Source organism: Furipterus horrens, unplaced genomic scaffold (assembly GCF_987537825.1).
Source record: "Furipterus horrens unplaced genomic scaffold, mFurHor1.1.pri manual_scaffold_4, whole genome shotgun sequence".
NCBI lineage: Eukaryota > Metazoa > Chordata > Mammalia > Chiroptera > Furipteridae > Furipterus > Furipterus horrens.
The window spans coordinates 22,902,090-22,913,669 of NW_028327174.1; the positions used below are offsets into that span (position 1 = coordinate 22,902,090).

The 11,580-nt window shown below is 35.6% G+C and overlaps 1 protein-coding gene across 2 annotated transcripts; it reads right to left on the minus strand.

The window, feature by feature from the left end:
* Positions 1–324: 324 nt before the first annotated feature.
* Positions 325–11,336, minus strand: CLEC4D (C-type lectin domain family 4 member D). Of its 2 annotated transcripts, none has more exons than XM_090275389.1 (6): positions 11,136–11,336; positions 9,246–9,335; positions 6,362–6,472; positions 5,497–5,645; positions 2,357–2,472; positions 325–2,073 (listed from the first exon to the last, which is right to left on the minus strand). In XM_090275389.1, the coding sequence occupies exons 1-6, from the start codon at positions 11,161–11,163 to the stop codon at positions 1,926–1,928; spliced, it is 642 nt and encodes a 213-aa protein (XP_090131515.1). In that variant the 5' UTR covers positions 11,164–11,336; the 3' UTR covers positions 325–1,925. The 2 variants fall into 2 exon arrangements, with proteins under 2 accessions (XP_090131515.1, XP_090131514.1); XM_090275388.1 differs by having other exon boundaries at positions 5,497–5,648.
* Positions 11,337–11,580: the final 244 nt, after the last annotated feature.

Below are 11,580 nucleotides of genomic sequence, written 5' to 3' on the forward strand. Positions count from 1 at the left end.
TGGTTATTCTCCACAATTAAGTTGTAATTCCAGATTGATCCTGGAAGGAGGTTAGTATAGCTTCCACTATTCCTCCACCATCTTAGATCTCCTGAAAACCAGGTCTTCTCAGCATTTATTTTTATGAAGTTACTATCAGCTGTCTTAAAGAAATTTTGAAGAAAGGAGAGATACCAAGAGTATTGAGAATAGGCTGAAAGGAACTAAGGATGGAAATAGGGATACCAATCAGAAGGCCACTACAATAAGCCAGGTAAGAAAACGTTGATCTGGCCTGTGGTGGCAGCCATGGAGGTAATGAAAAATGACATACAGGTAGATGTATAAAATCACAAAGGGGTCACATTTTATTGACACCGAATCCCTACCACTACACAATTTTATACAAATAAAATGAATAATATTAAATGTACAAAGCCTATTAGCATTTACATAAAGTTAATTCAATAGGTTTTTGTAGATTTTGTAACTTAGGAAAGATACCAAACACAATTAAAGTTACTTAGCACTAGTGAAAACGATCAGCTTTAAATGCAGACACATACACACATGTGTTTGTATCAATCAAGCACTAATATTCAAACTCAGAAAATAACTAATTTGCAAAGTACTTTTTAAAAAAATAGTGATAAAAAAGTTAGGTTATAAAGCTCTTGTTTGAAATTTTTTAGCTTAGATCCAGGAAACATCAGCAAATTCAGAATTTTAAGAAAGACCATTACATTTTGCTGATATTGGATGTGACTGTTCCAAAATTAATACTACATATATCACAAAAGCATAATTTTCAGTTGTTAAAACAATTACTTCCTTGCTAGTTTGAACTATAGCTCCAAAGAAACATGCTAACAATTTACATAAGTGAATTGAAAAATTATTCAAATTAAAAATATAGAAACACCAATATAATGTTACTTCAAATAATTAGGAACTTTTATCCATCTGTTAGCCAAGAGGCCAAATCATCCACAGTAACTTTCCTGTAATAACAAAGAGAGTGCTTTTCACCTCTTAGATCTGAGCCATAGGCCTGGCTCTCCCATGAACTAGCTAACAATGCAAAGGTGAGCTCTTGGGCTTCCCAAGGTTTTTATTTCCTCAGCTATAGAACTGAAGGGCTTTTGTTAAGGTGATTTTTCCACTAAAAAAATAACTAAATAAATAAATAAGTCAACTTGAGACTCCCTGCTTTGGGAAGACATTTAAGATAGAGTAAGAAATTAAATTTTTAAAGGTCAATAGATATTTTCTTTCTACCAGTGCAATGCTGTAATTCAGAACTATTCTATACTGTCACTCAGAAAATATTTTTCTTACAAAATGTCAATCTAATGACTGATACTATTAAAATATCTAAAAATAAAGGACCAATTAAAAATTATTTTGAAAACCTTAAAATGTTTGTGATATTTGAGATAAAAAATTATGTATCATTATCAGTTGGAATATCCCACCTCTGAATATTTTTTTAAATTTAAGTATGGTTGGTGTGCAATCTTATAATTGTTATATTCATTTCAGTTGTACAATAGAGTGTTTGACATTTTTATACCTTACAATGTGAATAAATTTTAGGAGTTAAGATTTGGGACAGAGGAAGAAATAACTAAGACATTGTACAATTTAAGACATTCTGTTAAGTATTTAATAATTGCACACCAATTGAAAAGTAAATTTTTAAACATACTATCAAGAAAGCAAAGTTAATGATGACTGATTTTTATAGAAGAGATTATTCCTTCCACTGAAACACCACACAAAAATACATTATCTTGAATGAATTGAACAAAATAAATAAAGCCATCATGACTGAAAATGTTCTATAATCTAGCATGTTTTCTCTATCCCAATGAGGTATGTACATTCTGCACTGGACTAATGGGTTCTTCTTTTCTGTCCTCATCACAAGAACCCCTTCATAACTTTCAGGCAAGTATTCTTCCAGGTTTCTTACAAATCCTACTTGCCTCAAAATTACAAGAAATATTATCCCAGGTCCATTTGTTTTGGTCATTAACAAGGACAACACAATTTTCTTTCTGTTGGTTGTTGGGTATACCCTTATACAATAATCTGAAATAAAAAAAAAAGAATATATATAATACACACACATACACACACATGGGGTGGGTATCAACGCACAAGGCAGAGAAAATGCCCCTAAATGTCCCTAATTGAAAAATTTAGAGCTTCACTGTCCAATACAAGTATGGTAGTATACTAGTATAGAGATTACTCAACACATGGTGCTGAGTAGCACTTTTATGTTGGTATCCTCCACCCAAAAATGAATTCTACTTGCTACCTACTCCCATCTTTGTCTATAAAGTTCTTTCACCCTAGTCAATATACTCACATCATATGTGGGTTAGATGGTGTCTTTTTCACCCTTTGCCACTGGCCTTCAGGATTCTCATGTGGAAGTCCCAGGAAATATGAAAATTGTCTATCCAAATACTGAATAATAAATTTCTGCATTAAAAAAAAGAAAATTCTTACAAATATATTTGCATTTATTTTGTGATAGATGTTATTTGAGGAAAAGAGGAAAGAGGTAGAATAGATTACTAGTTAAGCACAAAAGTGTTGGTATCAGAAGGATCCGTTTTCATATCCTGCCTCTGCCCTTTACTGTGTAATGTTATTAAGTGCTTCATCTCACTGAACCCTAGTTTTCTTATTTTCAAAAGAGACAACTACATTACTTCATAGAGTTATTGTGAAGATTAACTGAGATGGTACTTGCAAATCACTTGACAAATGCTTCATAGAATCAGATTATCAGGAATTTTTGTTTCAAAAATTGTCTTCCTTAATTGTTTGCATATTTCATTAAATCCCATTTTATTTAGTCAGCCTGTAGATTGCAAGGCCATGAAAGCAGAATCCTCCAGGAAACCATGTTGACCAATAAAAAAGTAGGTGCACGCGTAGCGAAGCTGGAGATAGTGCGCAGCAATGAAGAGTGCGAAGGGCAAGTCTGCAGCCAGAGCTTGCGCTCGGCTTAACACCTCTTGCGACCCCGGGAGGAAGAGGCTTTATACCCCTAACACAAGGACAAGCAGGAATAGGGCTCGCGAGTTGAGTAGGGGAGCAGACCCGACCCGGCCTTGGCGTCCACCTCTACCCATCGTGGGAACCTGGGTCCCTGTAGAAGGTGAAGACAGCCTGATTGGATGCTCTTTCACCCCCTCCTCCTGCCCCAGGCCCACCTGCCCCAGGGTGAGCCTTGGTAAATAAATGAAGGCTTGTACAGCCTGGAGCCTGGAAAAGAAAGGGAAGGGGGGGGTGCCATGGTTGATACCTGAGCAGCCAGACCCCAAGGATCAGAAGTCACAAGGGACAGATTCTCTGGGAAGAACTGTCCAGCCCCAGAGAACAGTATTAAGTCTGCAAGGGCTTTGAAGTGGGACTGACGCTGGCTGTTTAGCACAGGTGTGGACCAGGCCCGCTAGATGGTGAGGCTGGAGAGGTGAGCTGGCCTGCCCTTACCCTCTACTCATGGGTGCTGGAGGGAGGCAGGAGGGCCTGGACTTCAAGGTCAGAAGATCTCCACCAGGACCTTGGTGGACCCCCATGCCTTATGCAATGGGCATGGAGTCTATCTTGTGGTGACTTCTCAGCCTGCAGTGTGGGGACAAGGTCAGAGTGCCTCCTTACCTTACCACAGCTGTGTTGTAAATGTGATGAAAGTCATGGACAGTAAAAGAATATGCTAGGGGGAGAATCACCTTCCCCACTGGCATCCCTGCCTGTGACCCATGACTCAACAAAGTTCATTAAAACCCAAGTCTAGTCCTGGCTGGTGTGGCTCAGTGGAGTGAGCACCAGCCTTCAAACCAAACAGACCCTGGGTCAATTCCCGGTGAGGGCACATGCTTGGATTATGAACCAGGTCCCCAGTTGGGGGCACACGAGAGACAACCACACATTGATGTTTCTCTCTGTCTTCCACCCTTCCCCTCTCTAAAAATAAAATCTTAAAAAAACAAAAAAAGAAACCCAAGACTAATGGCCTCATTGTCCTTGTTCAGGATGTGGGCCTGTGTGGTTCACTGTGTCTGCTCCATTCAACCTTAATGACTGCTCCCCCCCACTTTGTTTTTTTTTTAATGTTTTATTTATTATGTAGAGAGGGGAAGGGAGGGAGAAAAACAAATAAAATTTAAAAAATAAAAAATAAAAAAGTAGACTGTGAGTCATGGTATATATATATATATGGAAATATATTACATGAGGCAATAAATTTCATTTTTTATGTTGATTTTCTTACTTACTTCTTGCCATTCCCTTCTTGCCTGCAAGGTTTTTTTGCAAAATCAGCTGAGAATCTTATAGGGACCCCTTTGGAGGTAGAGGGACTGGCAAGAAGTATTAAAAGTGATGAAAAGCAGGGACCTACAACCAAGATTACTCTATCCAGCAAAGCTATCATTTAGAATGGAAGGGCAGATGAAGTGCTTCCCAGACAAGGTAAAGCTAAAGGAGTTCATCATCACCAAGCCACTATTACATGAAATGTTAAAGGGACTTATTTAAGAAAAAGAAGACGATCAAAACTATGAACATTAAAATGATAACAAACCCACAACTATCAACAACTGGATGTAAAAAATAAAAACAAAAACAAACTAAGCAAACAACTAGAATAGGAACGGAATCATAGGTATGAGGATCATTTGCAGGATTATCAGCTGAGAGGGGAAAAAGGGAGAAACGGGGAAATGATGCAGGAATTAAGAAGCATAATTGGTAGGTACAAAATACACAAGGGGATAAGAATAGTATAAGAAAGGGAAAAGCCAAAGAACATACAGATATGACCCATGGACATGAACTAAGGGGGGTGGGATTGCTGGAAGGAAGGGGCATACTGAGCAGAAGGGAGCAAAGGAAAAAAATTGGGACAGTTGTAATAACATTATCAATAAAATATAATTTAAATTATTTTCTTATTTAGAATTATAACCATACATCTGAATTATTTTTCCTGTGCTTTATCCTGTAGCTATTTCAGTCTCGATTAAACTATTCACTTATTTACTTACTCACCAAAGAATTATTAAGACACAGCCAGAATGCCTAGCACTGTGCAAGGCACTGGAGATGCAAAAATGAGTAAGGCATAGCGCCAGCCCTCTACAAAGTAGGACCTGTGGGAGTAGATGGAGTATTAAACTGACAACTGCAGGGCGCTAAAGTAAGTGCCATGACCACACAGGGCATAGAGTACCACAGAAGTACCTCCAATGTAGAATAGGGAGGGTGGAGTAGGGAAGATGAGTCAAGGTAGTTTTCTGGAGGAAATAATGCATGACTGAAATCTGGAAAGACCTGAAGAGGTTGGTAATATGAAGAGAATAAGAGGAAGAAAATGTTTTCCAAGCAGATGGAAGAGATGAAGCAAAGACACAGAGGCAGAGCAGAGCAGAAGTCCTCTTTCTCTTCAGAGAGATTCAAACCAGCAGGGAAACTGATGGGTGCTTCCCAACGTACCTGCTCAGCTTCTGTGTTGATGGTGGCCAGGTGAGCCCCCAGCCCTGAACAGTTCCTTTCGCTCTCCGCCCACGTCTTGTTGTCATTAAAAGGAAAATAGCAGTTGGACTGGAAGGCTCTCCAACCAACAGGACAACAATTCCAGGTGCCTCCTCACAAGAATATTGAAATGAAAATTAGTTACAAAGAAGTATTCATTTATAACAGATTGCATAATTATTCTACTACCTTGTATCCAGTTATCATTTATGGGAATAATACCAAGATTACCAAAATCACGGCGTTGCCCCTTTTAAAATATTCTTAATTACATTTCTAAACATCTTCTAAACAAAAGTATTGGAATCGTGTAATGACTAAAGGAAAATGACAACATATTCTCTTAGAAGGGATGATTATTTTTCAACATCTCTATATCTATTTACATTCACATTTAAAGTATTTCCATAAGAAAGTCTTTTACAGGACATTATATCTGAAGGGGGCAAAGAACTTGCTAAAACTCTGAAGCATTTCCCCGTTCTCCTGAATGAGACTTTACAAATTCCAGAATAACAAAAGAGACAAAGACCATTGTAGGAGGAAATTGTCCTTATGACATATCTGAATCAAAAGAAAGGGAATTAAATTATGTTTTGGATGCCAAAAAAGACCCATAAATGTGTTGTTATATTCTCCAGTTATTCGACTGATTACAGTCATGAGAAACAGTTCTATCTCAATGACTGATGTTCACGCTTGTGCCGGATTCTCACCTTATGTTATTTTAATCTCTTCTGCTTTACTACAGATATACCTTAAATCATATTAGGAAGTTCAGTGGAAATGGAAAAGAGAAAGCAATTCTCTTATGCTACTTTGCTACCTGTTCCCTTCAGTTCTGATTCTTCTTTGATGCATGTCAGGTACGTGCGGTGCCCTGGTAACTTGAACCCTCCCATGCTTCTCTCACAGCGTAGAACGTTGTTATGAGTCACTGTCAAGGAGGAACAAAATTAGTTTCCTTTCCCTACATAACCACTTAATTTGGGAAATGGGAACTGATGGCTCTAACCTTTCTCTTACGCTAATAGTTAGGACCCCCACCTTCCCTTTTCTTCCTATACAGTTCCTTTGTTGCAACCCCAGGTGAAATGGTTGAAATTGTTGAACTTAATATTTTTATTATCATATTGTCCATTCTGTGCTTCATGGGGGTAGTTTTATAACCTTTATGTGCATATGATTTTAAGCATAGTTTTCTGTCAGAATTTGTGTAAGAGTGGAAATTTTTAGTGAACACTGGAATATTTCTACAAAAGTTTATAATCCAATATATATTTATCTTTTGAATATTTTTACTATGAAATATAACCAAATGTAGAGAAGTGAAAAATATAAATGTACAAGGTATCAATGGATTGTAAAGTGAACACTCCAGGTAACTACCCAGCTCAAGAAACACATTGACAACACACTAGGAGGCCTTTACACCCCAGGTGCTACCTATCCCTCTCTCTTCAAGGTAACTCTGCCATGGCTTTTAAAGTAATCACATTGTGCCTTGCTTTACAAGTTTACCCCTTAATAACATAGCTCTAAACCATATAGATCAGATTTGCCTGCTTTCAAACCTTATATAAATGGAGTCATACAATATGCCTTCTTTTGTTTCTGTTTTCTGCTCAGTGTTGCCTGAAATTTATCTATGCTGCTACATGCAACTATAATTCACCCATTTTTATCATTGTAAAGTGATCTATTATCTTTATGCCCTGACAGGTATTTATCTATTTTTCTTCTGGTCGATATTTGCATTGCTTCCAGTGTTGGCTTATTGTGAGTTATGTTGCTCTGAGCATTTTTCACCATGCATCATTCTAGAGCACATAAGCATACAATTCTGCAGGGTCTATGCCTAGGAGTGGAATTGCTGATAATAGTATATACATATTGTCAACTGGTAATAGTATATACATATTGTCAACTGTGATAGTGGCAAACTTTTCCAAAATGAGTGTACTCCACTTCTTTACACTCCTACTGGCAGCAATTCATTGGCGGTCCAGTTGCTGCATATCATTATTAATATTTGATAGTGCCATACTTTTTTTTTGACAATTAAAAGGTATTTCATTTTATTTTATTTTTTACATTTATGCTACGAATTTATAGAGAATGGGTTCCAGCAGCTCAGGCTCCTTTCCCTTGGTTCTCAAAAAGTGTGTTTCTCTGGGTGGGGCAGGCTGGCACTTCAGCTGAACCCAGGTACCTTTCTCTTTGGCTTCCTTCTTTTTCTGATCATTTTGTTTCACACATTTTCAGGAAGCTATCTCAGTTCTTAAGAGTACTTAATATGCTCAACATCTACATTAATTATCTTGGCAGGAATCTCATCCATAACTTGTTTACAACATGTCCACTGCATGCTGGGTGACATTGTAGACTCTTCCAGTTTTGCCATGGGAGCATTTGCGGGACATTTATTTTTGAACAGTGCCCATTCCTTTGATATCTATATCACCTTTCTTGTAGATTTGCGTGTATGTGGTCAAAGGAATAACTCCATCTTTTCTAAAAGGCCTGGAGAACATATAGCAGTGCCTCTCTCCTTTCTCTGTCTGTTAATCATTTTGGAAGATGGAAGTTCTGGCTGAAAGGCAGCGCCAGACTTTTTAATTATTGCCATACTGTCATGTTGCAATGGCATCTCATTGTAAATTTAATGGTTGACTTTTTAAAATATTTTTAATTTTCATGTTTATTGGGTGCTTCATTTTTCTTTTCTATAGTGCCTATTTGAAAGTGTGCCGGTTTTTCTGTGGTATTCTCAGTATTTTTCTTCTTGATCTTAAAGAGTTGTTTATATATTCTGTGCACTTATCTTTTATTAATTATATGCATTACAAACATCTCCTATGGCTTTCTGTTTCAGTCAGTGATATTTTTATTGTACAGTAATTTTTACTTTAATGTAGTATAATTTGCCAATATGTTTTTATTGACTAGCACATTTTGTGACTTGTTTAAAAAACTATTCCTTGGTCAAAGTCATGAAGATGTTCTCCATTTATCTTCTAACAAGTGCTATTGATTTGCTTTTCACATTTTGGCCAATAATCCACATTGGGTTGGTTTTTGCATATGATATGAGACTGGAGACCAATTTTATTTTTAAAATATAGATAACCAACGGTCTCTACACCATTAACTGAACAAACCTGTCCTTTCCATACAACTCTACAATATCCCCTTCTGTTTTATATAAAAAGTTTATACATGCAGAATCTATAACTAAGCTCTGTATTATTTTCCTCTAGTCTACTTGCCTACACTTGCACCTATATTATATTACTTTAATTATAATAACCTGATACAAGGTCTTGATATCAAAAAGAACAAGTCTTCCAACTATTTTTCTTTTCAAAGCTAGACTGAAGTCCATATGAAATGTGGGTTTTGCTGGTTGCTCTTTGCTCATCTGAGGCAGCACTTTGTAATCCTAGTCCAAAATGGTGGGTGATTTACTACAGTCACCAACCTTCACATGCATAGAAAAGGGTCTAAATTCCATCCTTCATTCCCTGACACAAAGCAGCATCACCAAAGAATAGCAAATCTAGTACGTAGCTCTGATTTTTAAATCAAAGACACTGAAAGCATTATAGGTTGATATGTTGGGGGAAATCAAGATAAAAAGTTTAGAGCAACTTTATGAAATTTGAGGGGGAAATAATTCAAGGAGAGCACCACTTTTGTTAACAACTTACCCAAACAACTTGCAATAAAGAAGGCACTGAGGAGTGAGATGAAAACAATAGCAATGACCCAAGGGATTCTCTGGAAATGCTGGCCACTTTCTACAAGGGTAAAAAGAAGGATAAATAGGCTATCTTCTTCTCAGCCCCAAGAGCTAGGGAAACTAATTCTCCCAAGGAGCAAACTAAATATGAGATTATCCAAAATATTTTAGATATAGTAGAGACTGTAAAGATCTTCTCTGGAAAAAAATCAATTTTAGAGCTTAGTAATAAATAAATAAGAAATATGTAAACATTTTTTGAGTAAGAAAAGTGTTTTATAAGGAACTCGAAAGTCATAAAAAATTGATAATTTGGGTACACAAAAGTTAAAACTTCTCTATAACAATGTTAAAACAGAAGGAATACCTGGAAGGAAAATCATGTCACAATATTAATATCCAGAATGTATAAAAAATTTTAAAAATCAATTAAAAAACAGCAAAAATTTGAACAGAATGTTTGATGAAAATTTAATTTGTTGAAATTATAAATGGTCATTAAACAAATAAGAATATGATCAGAGAAATGTAAACTAAATTATTATGGTATGATTTTTCACAAATCAGATTTTAAAAAGTAAATTAAAAATATAACACTCTAAGTGAGAAAATAAATGCTGCTGCTGAACTACAAATTAGAAAGCCATTTACACAGATCAAGTTAGCAGCATTTATCAGTTTTTAAATGTGTTATATTTGCCACAATTTCTTTTTTCTTTTTTATTTTACTTTTTAATTATATTATAGTTTATATTCAATATCATTTTGTATTATTTTCAGGTATACAGTACAGTGGTTAGACAATCATATACTTTAAAAAGTGCCACAATTTCTTTTCTAGAGATTTATCCTATAGATATAACTGAATTTATTTATATTAAAAGGTATTCATTAGAGTACTTTGAAAATACAATAAAATACTGAAATCTAGTATTTGCATATTATTGTCAATAACAGAGATTTTAAATTATGGAGAATCCATATTATGAAATTCTATAAGGCAATTAAAATAATCAGATATATCCCTGGCTGGTGTGGCTCAGCAGATACAGTGCTCACCTGCAACTGAAAAGTTGCGGTTTGATTCCCAGTCAGGGAACATGCCTGGGTTGCAGGCCAGGTCCCCAGTTAGGGGTGTGTGAGAGGCAACTAATTGATGTTTCTCTTGCACATTAATGTTTCTCTCCCTCTCTTTCTCCCTCCCTTCCACTCTCTTTAAAAATAAATAAATAAAATCATAAAAAATAAATAAAATACTCATGTAATGAGTATGCATTGCACTAAAAATCTCAAGACATATTGTTACATAAAAATGGTTTTCTTCAGTACCGTTGTTCATTGTGGGTCCATTGAGGTTTGCCATGGTGGATGATGAAATAAAGTGAAACATTAATTTTAAAATTAATTTTAAGATTCTGCATATGTTCTATTTATTTCTCAAAATATTATTTAAGATTCTCATACTACAAATCCATTCACTTCAGTAAAACATAAAGTGGGTTAAAGTTAGAGACTCAGGAACACCATGAGCCTGAATCAGTGGGTTTTTTATATCTTTCTTCTCTCCCTTCCCTTTAAAGAATATTCCCAAGTTACTCTCTTTCTATCTTGTTTTTATTTTATACACTTTAACTCCTCTTTTGGCCCAATTTATGTTTTACAAAGAAGTTTCTGTTGCCCAATGTATTTGATTCTATCTATGGCCTTTCTCTTCATCAAAGTTATTCTCATTTTCTTCCACCTTCCCCTCCCCATATCTTCATATTCAATCTTAACAACTACAACTATCAATTCTATTTTAAAATCTTAGTCATAATTTTACCTGCATCTATAAAATTGAAAAGAGAGGAGTACTCACGTTTATCATGGAGTTCTTCTTGCTGCATTGTGTGTTAACTCTCTTGTTGCACTGTGTTTGGGAGAAACAGATGTCTCATATTTTTTCCCCCAGAATATATTTCTGTGGATAAAAGAATATATTCAGGAATTCTTGAGATTAAACATCCATCTTACTGTTCTGGTGGGATTTTAAGTTCCTAATATAAAATACTTAACTCAAAAGAAGAAGTCTGTTTAAAGATTGAGGTTTCCTTTGATTCACTCTGGGAGATGAAGCAAGGAGAAAAGGAAATTGTGAAAGCGGTACCCAAAAACAGTTAGTAGAAACTTCCATAAGTATCTTGATATCACTAATCAGTGTGCCATGTGAAATTATTCAATTTATTTTTATTCATTTAAACAAAAAAAAATTAGCTAAACCCTAACAGAATAATCATTATACCTAATAAAAATGTAATGCATCT

Coding starts and splice junctions, on each gene's coding strand:
- CLEC4D (XM_090275388.1), bottom strand. CDS start 11,163: ATGCAGCAAGAAGAACTCCATGATAAAC. Junction 5,649..6,361: donor ATCAGAACTGAAGGGAACAG/GTAGCAAAGTAG, acceptor TATTCTTGTGAG/GAGGCACCTGGAATTGTTGT. Junction 2,473..5,496: donor TCAACACAGAAGCTGAGCAG/GTACGTTGGGAA, acceptor TTTTTAATGCAG/AAATTTATTATTCAGTATTT.